Source organism: Oryctolagus cuniculus, chromosome 6 (assembly GCF_964237555.1).
Source record: "Oryctolagus cuniculus chromosome 6, mOryCun1.1, whole genome shotgun sequence".
NCBI classification, from domain to species: Eukaryota; Metazoa; Chordata; class Mammalia; order Lagomorpha; family Leporidae; genus Oryctolagus; species Oryctolagus cuniculus.
In genome coordinates, this window is record NC_091437.1 from 148910631 (window position 1) to 148925555 (window position 14925).

At 55.8% G+C, this 14925-nt stretch overlaps 1 protein-coding gene and 1 non-coding gene across 6 annotated transcripts in view; one reads left to right on the plus strand and one right to left on the minus strand.

Annotated features, from left to right (window-relative positions):
- The window catches only part of TBC1D31 (TBC1 domain family member 31), a 64125-nt gene extending 59349 nt beyond the window's left edge, over positions 1-4776 (plus strand). For all 5 annotated transcript variants that reach the window (XM_070075446.1, XM_070075447.1, XM_070075449.1 and 2 more), the window contains 2 exons: positions 2749-2841; positions 4436-4776. In XM_070075446.1, the coding sequence (XP_069931547.1) occupies positions 2749-2841; positions 4436-4569 (227 nt within the window). In that variant the 3' untranslated portion in view covers positions 4570-4776. The remainder of the gene's footprint in view (positions 1-2748; positions 2842-4435) is intronic.
- A 1972-nt stretch (positions 4777-6748) lies between these two features.
- Positions 6749-6821, minus strand: TRNAM-CAU (transfer RNA methionine (anticodon CAU)). Its single transcript has one exon. It is a non-coding gene; the product is annotated as a tRNA-Met (tRNA).
- Positions 6822-14925: the final 8104 nt, after the last annotated feature.

Consider the following 14925-nt stretch of genomic DNA (forward strand, 5'->3'; position numbering starts at 1 on the left):
CTGAAGTGCCAGCGTCCCTTGTGGGCACCAGTTTGAGACGCAGCTACTCCACTTCCAGTCTAGCTTTCTACTGTGGCCTGGGAAGGCAGTGGAGGATGGCCCAAATCCTTGGGCCCCTGCACCTGCGTGGGAGACCCGGAGGAAGTCCTGGCTCCTGGCTTCGGATCGGCTCAGCTCTGGCTGTTGCGGCCAGTTGGGGAGTGAAACATTGGATGGAAGGCCTCTCTCTCTCCCTGCCTCTCCTCTCTCAGTGTTAACTCTGACTTGCAAATAAATAAATCTTTTAAAAAATGAAAAGTAAAAACAGATTTTAAAAACTATGATTTTATTTTATTTAAGATTTATTTGAGAGCAGAGTTATGGAGGCTCCGAGAGAGAGAGAGAGAGAGAGAGCGAGCGTCCATCTGCTGGTTCACTCCCCAAGTGGCCACAACGGCCAGAGCTGCGCTGATCTGAACCCAGGAGCTTCTTCCAGTTCTACCATGCAGGTGCAGGGGCCCAAGGACTTGGGCTATCTTCTGCTGCTTTCCCAGGCCATAGTAGAGAGCTGGATCAGAAGAGGAGCAGCAGGGACTCAAACCGGCACCCATATGGGATGCCAGCACTGCAGGCAATGACTTTGCCCACTATGCCACCAGCAGTAGAAGATGGCCCAAGTCCTTGGGGCCCTGCACCCTCATGAGAGACCTGGAACAATCTTCTGGCTCCTGGCTTCAAATCAGCACAGCTCTGGCCGCTGCAGTCAATTGGGGAGTGAACCAGCAGGTGGAAGACCTCTCTCTCTCTCTCTCTCTCTTTCTCTGTCTCTCTGCCTCTCCTCTCTCTGTGTAACTCTTTCAAATAAATAAATCTTTAAAAAAAGAAAATAGCTCCCACGTAAAAGGTAACCTATAGAAGTGAAATTGACTCTTCGACATGCAATGACTTTGAACATTGCTCTCACAATGGGAAAGCCACAGTGTCAGCCAAGGGTGCTATGATTTTATAATTAGGCATTTAATTATGCCTACCTTTGAGCCACTCATTACCTCTCATATTGCGATTTAGCCATCCTAAATTCATGCTACAAAAACGATGAGCCTGGCAGACCTTATACTGAGTTAAAGAAGGCAGATCCATAAAAGGCCTCAAAATATCGTCTGTTCCTGTGGGATTTCCGAAGCTGGCAAGTCTGTCAGGGTAGAAAGTAGATTAATGGTTGCCTGGAGGGGTTGGGAAAGTGACTACTAGTGGATATGGGGTCTCTTAGCAAGATGAAAATGCTCTAAAACTAGTGATTTTATAACTGTGAATATACTCAGGACACTGTCTGTTTTTTAAGTGACATTAGTAAACGCTGTTGGCAGGTCGGGCCATTGGACCAGGTTTCAAAGTTACTGGGCCGGAGGAGGTGGCATTTCTGATGGGCAGAATTGGATGGGGTGGTACAGGAGCACCAGGCTGGGTGACAGGAGCGCTGGTCCCGGTCCCAGCTTGATGGTGAATGACTGCCGGAGTTTTCAGTAATCTTAGCTACAGCCACCACGCTGTAGGCCTCTGCTTCATTTACTTAAGCAGTTGGTGGCTCGTGTATTCCTGCCTGGTCTTCCTGCTTCCCTTATTGAGATGTGGAGGGGATTGATGAAGCAGGGGTGGGGCGGGGGTGATGCTGGGTGAGCAGGCCGCCGTTCAGGTTTGAGGCGGAACTCGCCTGTCGCTGGTTCTGATGAGCTGCGCACTGCTGTGACTAGGCCTTGTCTGGCCGAAGCCGTGGTGACCAGCTCTGACACCCCTGCTTCTCAGGGAGGCTTGCTCGTCTCGATGCTTCCAATAAATGGGATCTGCACCCGAGCTGTTTGTCAGGTGTTTGTTGTCGCTAAGCGTTTTTACAACAGGTAAGGGACAGATGTTTGGCGCAGCAGTTTGAGGCCCTCAAGCCCCGTATTGGAGTCTGTGTTCAAATCCTGGCTCTGGTCCCGATTCCAGCTTCCTGCTAATGCACACCCTGGGAGGCCAGGTGATAGCTCAAGTAGTTGAGTCCTTGCTACCCACATAGGAGACCCAGATGGAGTTCTGGGCTTCAGGTGTCAGCCTGGCCCAGCCCTGGCCGTTGTAGGTATTTGAAACACTGAATAACAAATAAATAAAATATACAACCCGAAAGTTCAGCTCCCAATTCTAAGCATACTCCCCTTTCCTTTTGAATCATGACTGCCTTCTTTTTAAGAAAATGATTTTACTTTTAAAATTTTTGATTAAGATGTAATATTTGTACAGTGTAATATTTCACCATACAGACAGCGTAAACCAGTCACACTAGGCGGCGAGGGCCTGGCATCGCGGTGTGGCCGGTGAAGCCACAGCTTGCAGCGCCAGCGCCCTGTCCTGCGGTGCCAGCTCCAGTCCTGGCTGCTCCGCTTCCTGCCGCTGCGCCCGGGAAAGCAGCCGCGATGGCCCCAGCGCTTGGGCGCCTGCCACCCGTGTGGGAGACCAGCCTCAGCCGCTGCAGCCATTTCTGGAGTGAACCAGTGGACGGATGGAAGATCTCTCTCTCTCTCTCCCTCTCCTGCTTTCTGTCACTCTGCCTTTCAAATAAATAAATCTGTAAAGCAGAAGTAGGCAGCCCTTTGCATCTCCATCGCTCTCACGATGGGAAAGCAGGGTGTGCTCAGCCCTCCTTGGACATTCTCGCTTCCGGAAGGGCTGCTTGGGAATAGAAGAGGCTTTCTGCTCACTCCCTCGCACCCTCTGTCTCCTCGTTTCTCACAGAAGTGTCCGGGTGGCGCAGTGAACAGGGCGACCTCGGCCATCTGCCTAGGACCTCACAACTACACGTGTCTGAAACGGACTCCTCGGCGGAAAGTAAGCTGATCGGCGGGGAGAGCTCTCCCGTGATGTAAACGTAGCGCTGCTGACACTTAGGCAGAGCTGGGGCTTCCAGGAAGGCGGTAGCTTGTTGATGCCGTGTCCCAGGCCAGAGGAGCCCCTAGTGCAGCGGGCGGGGGCAGCATCGGCGGACGCGGCACCGCCGCTCGGGTCGGCACCTGCGCTCTGCCGCCCGGATGGCGGGCCGAGGCGCTGCCAGGAGCCGTTAGCGATCCGAGGTTCGGAACTCCTTTCCCTCCTTGGGAGAAGAGCTCAGTGTTGTTCTGCAGTTATTGCGTGTCTGTATTCTTGTACTGCTCATCTGGGCTGGGTCCTTCCAACAGCCACGGAGACTGGGCACCTGCTGCTGGTGCCGGGAAGCCCACCCACCCGGCACCACGGGGCTTCTTGGCGCCCCGCTGACTCTTGACCACCCCCCCCCCCCCGAACTGGGTGCGCTGAGCAGTTTTGTTAGGGGTGTGTGTGTGTGTGTGCGTGTGTGTGTGTGTGTTTGGAAAGCACAAGCTGAAAATGGCTTACAGAAACAGCCACAGCAGCAGCCCGTCAAGGAGCAGCGCTCCGGGTGACGCATGCGGTTCATTGTAAAGAGAAGCGGCCTTCTCAGCAAGGCTGCGTATTAATGAAGCCGGATTTAGAGGCCTCTGAGGAGGGGTAGGAGAGTGAACTTCCAGATGAGGTCCCCCGGCGAAGCTCCGTGAGCAGTGTGTCTCCTGACAAGTCGTGGGGTGACAGTGTGGTGTGCAGTACTCGTGGGAAGTCATTTTTTATGCATGCATCAATTCTGTATCAAAAATCATTTAAACTAGAAATCACTGGCGAGTCGGATGAAGCACAAGAGGTGTGCGGCTGTTCTCTCTTCAGAACTTGACGTCAGAGCGTAACGTTTTCACCCCATGGCTCTGAGTGTAAAATGGCGTGGGGGACATCTGTTAAGCTTAAGTCACTTGGCAGGACAACAAAATACATAAAAGTCGTAGGCCTTTGGGAGGGAAATATTTCCAAACATTGGAGTTGACCGTTAGAATACGTAACTAAATTTCATAGAAGTGTATTTTTAAGGTGCTTCCCCACTCCAAAAAAAAAATTTTTTTTTTGCTTAGCCTCTCTACATCGCTGCAAAGCAGCCGTCACACGTGAATCCCCTGCTGGCTGCTGCTAAAAGCATTTGACTGATTTCTGGGATTCTCAGGGAGGGAGCTGGCGTACTCGGGTCACGGTGTTGTGACGTGGATGTCGTCGCTCCTGGCCGGTGGGCGTGCGGTGGGGAGGCTCCCTGTTGGGAACAGCTCACAGGCGCCCTGCAGCGAGCCGCGTGCCTCATTTCAGGTCCTTTGTAGATTCAGAATGCTAACATCCAAAGCAGGTCAGTTCTTTGATAGCATTCGTGCAGCTCAGCAAACACTGGCTTGCAGGGGGAACCCCAGGTAATCTGTTGGGATTTTTGTTCAAGTTTGGTTGATGAGATCTTCCATTATTGGTTTTTGCCGCACACTTACCTTTAGAATGAGGGTGATGTCATTACCAGTATCCAACAATTCAACTACTGTGAATTTTAAATTTTGTTTTCAAGTTCCTTTAAATCGAAAAGCAGTCGAATGGGACAGCACAGAGCAGAATCTCATGAAGAAAGTGCGGAACCTCCGCCAGAGACTCGCCGCCCAGGCTCGGAGCAGGCGCCAGGCCCCTCGTCTGCTGGCCACGTAGAAGACTTGGCACCTGGGCCAGCCGGAGAGAGAGTCGCCTATTTTGTAATCAATGACACTGATTTTTAGCCTATTTATTTTAAACTCCTATGAAGACTAACCTTTTGTATAGAAAAATCTGTCCATAAAAATTATGTGTTCTATTTGATACCTTTCGGCTTGTAAATGGCTCCTTGAACCTTTCATAATAAAAATTTTTTAGCGACTACTCAAGCTGTGTTTGGTTTTCAGTTTACAAGGATAGCATAAACTTCAGTGACCTTGGGGGATGGGTGTTTATTATCAGGATAAATGAGGACATAAAGAACAGGAAACCCGCTCAACAACCAAACACGCAGGCCAGAGAGGTCTCAGCAGCGACCGTGAGACCCGTGAGCGGTCGCGGTGCGGAGGGGCCTGGACCCCAGCCCTCCTGGGCGCCCAGCAGCAGGGAGGCCTCTTCGCCCGTGACCCCTGCACTCAGGACGCGCACAGGTCACCACAGCCTGTCCTCCGGGCAGCATCAGCTCCACCACTGGCCGCTGGTGACCTCACCAACCTCATCCTCCCCCTCGCTTTGGGACTGAATGTGAGGTTAAATAAGGCCAGGCATACGGAGTTCCGCGCTCAGTGCTGGGCCTGTGCTAAGTGTGCTGGTCACACAGCGTAGTCTTAGAGTGGAGCAAGCACTTGCAGGAAGCAAGTGTAGTGATCTGCTGTCGCCCGAGGCCCCGGCTCCCCAGGGGCCCCGTCCTCAGCCCGATTTCCTCACCTCCCCAGCTGGTTCCCACCGCCTCCTCACAGGCCAGGCTGCTGCGTGTGGCAACAGAGGTCGCAGGCCATGAACTAAGGGGATGTCCGGGGACTCAGCTACACCTGCGAGCATTCCAGTTCTAGAGCGCTGGGACAGCCTGACACAGTGAGCTGTACAAGGGCGCTTGACAAAGTTCTGCCGAGTGGAATTCAAGAAGTGGGGCTTCCTTTATGAATCCGGGAGCACTTGGCGGAGATTCTGGATGGACGTGGAATCTCCGCGTATCACCCTGGGTCCGAGCAAGAGTCATACCGCACACTGACTTGAACAGGGGGACCTTTAGATAAAGCCTAGCTAAAACAGGATAGGGGAGAAACTGTAAAGCCACAAAGCGAAATCAGGGGGACCTACAGACAGAGCCGGCGTTAAAGGTCAAGGCCAGGCTGGGGTTGTGAAGTCAGGAGGAGTCAGTGTGCTTCCTCCTTGACGCACGGCTAGGGCAAGAGCACCCCTGGCTGTCCCCACGCACCCAGGAGAAGCACTGAGCAGCCAAGAAGCGCAAAACGCTGGAGCGAGTAGGAGGCCCATTTCTCCTACGACGTCGCTCTAGCGCCCTCTATCGGCAGTTTAACAAAACGCACCAACCGGGACGTGGGGGGAAAGTCCAGGCCTTTATAAAGCACAGAAAAGTGGACTTGGAGGTGAGACGAGGCAGTAACCGGCACACACGAGCACCTGGCGGGAGCTCTGCAGCTTCCTTGCTTGCCTGGCAGAGATGCGGGCTTACCGTTGGCTTTTATTTAGCAAGCTTAAGATGCCAGGATTCCCCTGGCGTGCAGGTATCCAAAGGCTTAGGAATGTAGGAGTGGATTTATCACAGCAGGTGCTTTGGGCCCCAGTGACTCTTCAAGGCCCTGCGTGCAAGGCCCGCAAACCTGAAAGCCCCTAGGTGGCTCTGCTGCCTGCAGGGGACGGCAGGAAATGCCACCCCCTGAGAGGCTCCATGATTTCGGGGGGGGGGGGGGGGGGGACAATGATATTCAAACATAAGCCACCTAGTAGACATAACAGGAAAGACTCCAGACCTGCTGGCCGCAGACCTGACTTGCGGCTCCACAATGCAGAGTCCTGCTTGTCACCCCAGGCTTGAGGTCAGTCCCAGGCCCAAAGTCTCCAGCACTGCGGGCTGCAGGCAGGTCCCCCGCCCCCGGTCGGCCAGAGCTCACAGGTCCAGCAGGAACACACACGGTGGAGGTAGCTTGGACCGAGACACCCGATTCCCCCGGGACAAGCACGGCCGCAGCTCATGGGTGCCTGCCCGATGGTTCTTTCCGCGGGATTCGCTCACTGTGTCCGGCCCGCAAACCTTCCTCCAGCAGGGGACCCTTTATCTTCCGCCCCAAACTTAACAGCAAATAAAACCGGATGAGAACGAACAAAAGTATTGTGCCCCGTGTGAGGATCGAACTCACGACCTTCAGATTATGAGACTGACGCGCTACCTACTGCGCTAACGAGGCACCTACTCGCGTTTGTCGCCCGGGAGATAATGAGGCTAGTAAGGGCGTGGTGCGCATGCTCAGAGTCCTCGCTCGCTCCCCTCTGCACGGTACTTCTGGCCCGGGATGTGGGATGGTTCCGACCAGTCCTTCAGCCCCGCCGCCTTTCTCTGCCCGCCCCTCTGCCCCGGGCAGCGGGGACCCAGGAGAGTTCGCACGCGGAGGAGCCCGCCTCGCGGGGCTGGGGTGCGGGCGCCGACGCCTCAGGCACCCGCGCACGCTGTCGCGGACCCCAGCCCCGGCCGGGACCCCCGCACCCCCACGCCCCCGGTGGGAACTCGCGGCCCCCCAGCCGGCGCCGAGAAGTCGGGGGGACGCGGCCGGAGGCCAGGGGCCGTGCGCGCAGGAGGCCGCGGCCGAGCCGAGAGTGCGGGCGCCGCTGTCCCTGGGAGGAGAGGGGGAAATCCTGCCCCCTGCTGGCCTCTGGGCGGAAACCCAGGAACCCCACGGCCGTGGGGAGCCCGTGGAAGGGCACTGCCCGGAGCGTGGCCGCGGTGGGCAAAGGCTTCTTTTTAAAAAATAAAGTTTATTTTTTGGCCCAGCTTTAGAGGCCCAGGGCGATGGCCGAGACAACCACGGTCTCGCTGGAGCCCGCGGACCGCCAGGGGTCGCTGTGCCCACCGACGCGGGAGGCGGCGCCCGCACAGCGGCGGGGCCGGGGTCTCTCAGGGCTGTCCGTGGGAGCCGGCGGGGCCCGAGGGTCGCGGGGCCGGGAGACGCACAAACACGGAGCCTCAGCCTTTCACAGGCGCGCGCCACCGGGTTTCAGGGACGTTCCTGGGCCTGGAGTCTCCCGAGTCAGCAGGCGCGGACACCAGCGGCTCGCTCTCTCCAGCCCTTCCTCGTCCTCAAGGTCACCTTTCCTGTGGAAATCTAACGGTTTCAGGGACGTTCTCCCTGGGACGTGGTCACACACACCTGGGGTGCACATGCAGCTGGTGTTTGATGGAGCTTAGATTCGATCAGGCAGGCAGGAAAGGCCACGGAGGCCCATTTCACAGAGGGGAAAGTGTGTCTGTGTGTTGGGAAGTGGGCTCAGGCCTGGCTGAGCAGGGTAACCCAATGGACACCTGTACAGAGGCGTTCCTCTCCCGTGGTGCCCGGGTGGACCCGGGCAGGGAGACCCCCCGGGAATCCCAGGATACAGAACAGGGATGAAGATACAAAGACAGCAGAGGACACGCGGAGACAGCAGGACACACGCCAGGGGAGAGCAGGTGGACACCCAGGAGGAGGCGACGGCCCCTGCCCGCCGAGGAGAGAACCCCTCCCTGGGACACTTTGCCCTTGGCCTCCGGAGCTGCGGAGGAAAACATTTGTGTTGCTGGAGCCGCCCTGGGTCGCATCGCAGCCACCTCGTTCCAGAACATGGCTGTCTGCCCAGTGAGTGACAGATCCTGCCGTGGGCGTCCTGGGGCATGCATTCGACGACAACGGAAGTCCGAGGAGTGTGCGAGCCGCCGATGCGGCGTTCTGTGCTGGATTCCTGCAGGTCGGCTGCTTCACGCCCGCCGTGTGCCTGTGAGGAAGTCGCCGTTCACCTGACGGTGGAGACGAGAAGCCCCAGAAATGCCCTGGTTTGTGAGAGCCAGGCCGTTGGCGGCTGCCACGATCCAGCACTCTCCTCGCACCCCCTCTTCCACTGCGCCTCACCCCCGCCCAGGTCCCCGGCTCCACCTGGGCTCTGCACCTGGCCCCAGCCCAGCCCCATTGTTCCACACAGGGCCTCTCTGTCATCACTGGAGGCCTGGCTGGGCGAGCCGGTTCCCGAATCCACACTCACTGTGACTTCCTTCTCCTACCCAGTTCTCTCTGCTTGAAACTCAAAGCCATGGGGAGGGGGCCAAGAGGCTGGGGGCAGGCAGGAGGCTGGGGAGAGAGGCCCTCTCAGGGGCCTCTGTTCTGCGGGTGCTCAGGGCTCAGCGAAGCCTTCCCAGGCCGGGCGCCTCTCCCAGCCAGGGCTCGGAACGTGGCAGGTCCTGGGTGTGGGCCCAAGTGCCTCCTCTCTAAGTTCTGGCCGGGCAAGCCAGGCTGGGCAAGCTGGCGGAGGCCTCCGGAGCCCCAGGGCAGAGGGCGAGGAGGAGGTCCCCTTCAGACGTGCCCCGCGGGCAGCAGCCAGATGCTCCTGTCACCTGTCCAGGGCAGCGCGAGGCCACGGTCCCCGCCTCCACTCTGGCCGAGGGAAGGGGTGTCAGCCTGTTGATGTTGGAAGCCACCAAGAGGCACTGCCGTGAGCTGTGCTGACACAGCAGGGAGAGGAAGGCAGGCCCCACGCTGCGACCCAGTGGCCCCTGGGGGGCTCCGCCGCCTCCAGACCCGTGACAAACGCTGCTCTGACCTTGCCTGTGTCCTGCTTATAACAGCCAGGGTCGCTGCACCTGACCCAGAGACCAAGGCCTTGAACTCGTCTCTTCCTACTCCTCACCCCACCTTGGACGTCCCCTTCTCCCCCCAGCCAATGGCTGCTCTCCTGCTGGTCCCCAGCGTGACCTCAGGAGGCGGGCTGACGGCAGAGGCATATTCTCACACTCCCCCCACCCCCCACCCCCCCCACACCCCTGACCTCCACGAGGTTCATTGACGCCAGGACTTGTCAGGACTGGAGCTGATTCATTCTGTGTCCCCCGCTTCTAGTCTGACTGAGTATCCGCTTTCTAGTTCCCAGGTGTGCGGGCTGCGACTCCCGTAACTAGGTGGGCAAGGGACGGATGCTCAGGCCACTGCCCACTCTCCATACACTGGATGGGAGGACCTGTGGGTCCCTGGCCAGAGGCGAGGAAATGTTACAGCACTCACCTCCCAGCACCCTCCCACAACACCCCTATCCGCGGTGGGGGGGATGGTGTGGGTCTGGGGAGCTGGGACTGCCCCTTCCAGCGTCAGACCTGAGAGAAGGCTGTGGTTTTGCCTGAGTTCCAACAGGTATGACAACAATGGCTGGGGTCGCAGTGCAGTGGGTATCTCTCACCCAGGCTGTGCTGGGACACAGGCCCTGAGGCCCCCTCCTTCCCAGGGCTCGTGGCAGTTCTCACCTGCAGTGAGCCAGGTGTGCAGGGGCTGGGCCGCCTGAGTGCCAATCCTTTCCGATCGTATCACCAAGATCTATTCCCGCACCTGTATTTCAAACATAGCGCCTGTGCCTCAAATTGCACAATGGTGTTAGGGCAAAGTTGCATCATCAGTGCCCAATTTAAGGCTTAGAGGCTTCTATTAACTTAGGCAGCAGTCTGACGGCCAAAGGGAGAAAGTCCAATTGCAAAGCAGCATTTACTGGGGGGCTCAGACCCCCAAAGGGCATTGATGTGCAGTCCCAGAACCAAGACACCGCAACACTCAGCCACGCACACACACAACAGGTGCTCACTTGGCCTTTGCAGGACGAGTGTGTGAGAGTATTTGCTGTCTTGAGTCTGAGTCCATTTATATTCAGACTGTGTTCCTACTTCTCTCTCTCTCTCTCTCTCTCTCACACACACACACACACAGGTCTGTGCTCACGGAGAGCAAGCAAGGACTGGCCCCAGTGAACTGAGTTTCGTCATCACAGCCAGAGAGGGTATGAGATGGAGCCTCCTGGAACTTTGCTTTAGCAAAGTTAGCAGTTAACAAACTGCAGTTAGCAAACGTGGGGGAAGGGACCACAGCCCACTTGGTCCACAGCAATGGCTAGCGCTGGTATTCTCTCCCTCTCTCCCTCTCTCTCTTTCAAAGGCTTGTTTGTTTGTTTGAGAGACAGAGAGAGGAGGAGAGAGAGATGGAGATCTTCCAACTACTGGTTCACTCCCCGAAAACCAACTCTGGGCCAGGCCAGCCAAAACCAGGAGCCTGCAACTCCATCCGGATGGCAGGTGCCCAAGCACTTGGATCATCTTTTTGCTGCTTTCCCAGGCCCATTAGCAGGAAGGTGGATTGGGAGTGGAGTAGCCAGGGCTCGAACCAGACCTCTGATAAGGGGTGCTGATGTCTACAACTGACTCAAAACACCAGCCCTTCTCTTTCCTCTTGGGACCGGGACTGCTGGAAGGTGACCAAAAGTTCATGGGTTATCTGCCAAGTGCTGCAATGGGCTAGCCATGGGGGTTAAACGGGTGGATGGGGAATTGGTTCCTCCCTCACTAACAGACATTAAGTAGGTAAACAAACACATAAACAAGGCAGTTGCAAATTATGGTTAAGTGCCGTGAAGGAAATAGCAAGAGTCGACACCCAAAGGGTGGGTTCTTTGTTGGGAATTGCTTCTGAGTTGCTGAAAAGACTTTCTGGCGTGAGCCAATTTCTTTCTTTTCTTTCCTTTTTTTTTAAGATTTATTTATTTGAAAGTCAGAGTTACACAAAAAGAGAATGAGAGGCAGAGAGAGAGGTCTTCCACCTGCTGGTTCAATCCCCAACAGCTGGAGCTGCGCCGATCCCAATCCAGGAGTCAGGAGCTTCTTCCAGGTCTCCCACTGGGTGCAGGGGCCCTAGCACCTGGGCCATCTTCTTCTGCTTTCCCAGGCCATAGCAGAGAGCTGGATCAGAAGTGGAGCAGCTGGGACTCGAACTGGCGCCCATATGGAATGCTGGCACTGAAGGTGGTGGCTTTACCCACTACACCATAGCACCAGTCCCAGTGAGCCACTTTTGACGCTCCTTCCTTTACCATCTGGTCTGCCACCTTCTGACACCACCCACTCTCAGCTGTGTGTGTGTATTGGGGGGCAGGAGGCTCAAATGCTCTTGTTTCCCACCCCAACACCCACACGAAGCCAGCTGCCCTAGGGAGCTTTCTCCAGGGCTCAGAGAATGATGTGACACAGTAAGGAAGATACTCTTGGGCTTTGTCCATGGTTCCCAGAACAGAGCTTCTAAAATCTTTGTAATTTCCTGAGTGAGAGATGCAAGGAACCAGATTTGCTATAAGATTTCCTGGAGTCCCTAGTTCTAATACCCTTGGGATCTCCACAGTGAGAAGAATACCTCCGGAGGTGGGCATTTAGCCTAGCTGTTGACATTCTGTCCCGTATCCAAAGACCTGGGTTGATTTCCATTCCAGCTCCCGACTCCAGCTTCCTGCCAGTGCAGACCCTTGGAGGTAGCAGCAACGGCTCAGGTAACTGGACCCCTGCCAGCCACAAGGCTCCCATCCAGCCCTGCTCTCTCGGACATTGTCAGCGTTTGGGGAATGAATCGGTAGACAGGAGGGCTCTCTCTCCCTCTCTCTAATAAATTTTTGGAAACTTTATAAAACTTGTTTTCAAAAGGCTTATACTATATGATTCCATTCATACGATGTTCTGAGCTAGGCGACACTTTAGGGACAGGTAACTGATTGGCAGCTGTTTGGGGAATGGAAGGTGATGGAAGGGCCTGGGGAATCTTCGGTCCTGATGGAAATGTTCTGAATCTCCATCCTGGGAGTGGCTGTGAGGTGGGAGAGGTGGGGGCTAATTTTAATCCAGGTCCTTGCCTTTTATTTACAGAGCATTTTAAGCGCAGCCATACACATGGCGCGCAAAGTGATAAAGTGTATTTAGAAGCTAAGGAAACAGACACACATAGAGTGTGCCAAGAGAGAAGGGGGTGGGGGAAGAGAAGTGGAGAGGGAGGGGGCACCCTCACACCTCCTTTTATGAGGCCACCTGGGATTTACGACACCTCCATAAAATTCCACACATGTGCACAAATGCACATATTTACACGGGATCCTGGGAAAGGCCCTGTTCTGACAGGCAGATAGGATGGACCTCCATGGCGCGGGGCCCTGTGATCTGTGACCTCAGCTCAGCTGGTACCTTATCCCACACCCGTCAGGCGACTGTGCTTCTCACAGTCCACAAAGTACCCCAGCAAGGTGCGCTTTCTTGCTTACGAGTTCTACCTGAAGCTTTTAAACACTTCTGGATTTTTCCTAACCCACCAGTGGGAACGCCCATGGTTTCTGCGCATGTCAGAAATCTCAACCTGCACAGTGGGGAATCCGCAACAGGAAACCAGAGCCCTAAGGGTTTTCTAGCTGGGCCCCCGGGAATCGAGCTGTGTTTTTGCTGGGTGCTGAGGATGGCCCTGGGAGGCCGCCCCCTGAAAAGCAACAGGAGACGACCCTGTGGGTGAGCGGGTGGGTGACGGTGTGGATGACGCCTACAGTGTCTGCCCCGACAGCCTGGCCCAATCCGGCTCCCACCCTTAATGCCCCCGCCTGCTGGCAGAAGCGGCAGCTGCTGGCTCCTTGCCCTGCCCCGCCTTCACTGAGCTGATTTAATGCAGAAAGGATTGATTGGTGTTGACAGGGAGCTATTTGCCCGTCTAATTAATTATGCCAACTAATTTTCAAGCAAATTGTGCTTTTCGGGTCACCGGATGCTGAGACTATGATTTTTCACGCTGCTTCAGGCCCTGATGGTGGGAAGTGGCAGCGAGAGGGTCAGGCAGGCCCCCCCTCCTCCAGGCTCGCGGGCCGTGGCCTGGCCCTCAGTCCCTGGCTGCCCCTGCACAGGTTAGTCGTGGACAGTCAGCTACCAAAATGTGATTCTGAACTGGATTCTTCTGCTGTAAAGGACGCATTGGGCGCAAGGGGCAGAGCTTGCGTGGGCTCTGGGGCTTAAGCGATGACGAGGGCCACGGTTGATTCCCCTGTTTTGCTCTGGGTTGTGCTTGTAGCACAGTCGGTCCTAGCTTGTAGCAAATGCACATCCCTCCTGTCTGTGGAAGCTGGCCTCTGACTGCGGCCCCTAACCATGTATTCACTCACCTACCAAGCAGTGCTTTAGGCCTGTGGCCATGCCAGCCCCTAGCCGGGACAGGCTCTGCAGGTGGCAAGAAGCTAAGCCGCACCAAGCCCGGCACCACCCCACGCCAATGCTCACAACCTACAGGCGGACATTCTCCATTACGCCAGCAACTGCAGATCTGGCTGCCCACAGGGGGGGGACTCTGGGGGCAAACATAGCCCCCACTCTGCCACTGGGCCCCTGAGCCGTTTACTGAACCCCCCAGGGCCTCGATGTCCATGTCCACTAATGCACACAGGACTGTTCCAGGATGCACAGTGGCTGCACAGGACCTCCTGTGTGGCATTGCTGCTGTCCCCTCAGCACCATCCCACAGATAGAAATTTCTTGAGTGTTACCTCTTCATGGACTCACCCCCAAAAATACTTTTTTTTATAGGGCCGGTGTTACGACTTAGCAGGTAAAGCCCCTGCCTGCAGCCCCAGTATCCCATGTGGGCGCTGGTTTGAGTCCCAGCTATTCAATCACTCGAGCTCCCTACTAATCACCTGGGAAAGCAATGGAGGGTGGCCCAAGTGCTTGGGCCCCTGAACCCATGTGGGAGACCCATAAGAAGCTTCTGGCTCCTGGCTTTGGCTGCCCAGCCCTAGCCAGTGCGACCGCCTGGGGAGTGAACCAGCCGAAAGAAGATCTCTCTCTCTCTTTCTTTTTCTTTCTCTGTCTTTCCCTCTTTCTGTCTGTGACTCCGGCTTTCAAATAAATAAATCTTTAAAAAAAACGAGGGACTGGAGTCGAAACATAGCACATTATGCCACCACCCTGTCACGCCAGCATCCTATAGGGGCACCGGTTCAGGTCCTGGCTGTTCCACTTCTGATCCCTACTAACTGTCTGGGAAAAGCAATGGAAAACGGCCCAAGTGCTTGGGGCCCTGGCACCCATGTCAGACACTCCGATGAAGCTTCTGGCTTCAAACCCTGACCATTCAGCCACTTGAGGAGTGAACCAATGGATGGAAGACCTCTCTCCCCCCACCCAACACTGACTTTCACATGAATAAATAAATCTTTGAAAAAAATCAACAGCTTATTGAAACCGTGCAGACACAGAACAAAGAATTTCCTTTCTTCTGAGCTGCGTGAGAGTCAGCTGCTGCAGAAGGCACCATCACCCCTGAACGCTTTTCTTGTGTGTTTCCTACAAGCTAGAACTCTCTCCTACAAACTGCGACCCAACCAGCCAAATCAGGAAACCAGCAGTGGCCATCACGGCCATTTAATTCTCGCATCCCAGGCAGGTTGTGCCAGCTGTGCCCAGCGTGACTTCTGCAGCATGAGAGTCGGGATCTGCATCACGGG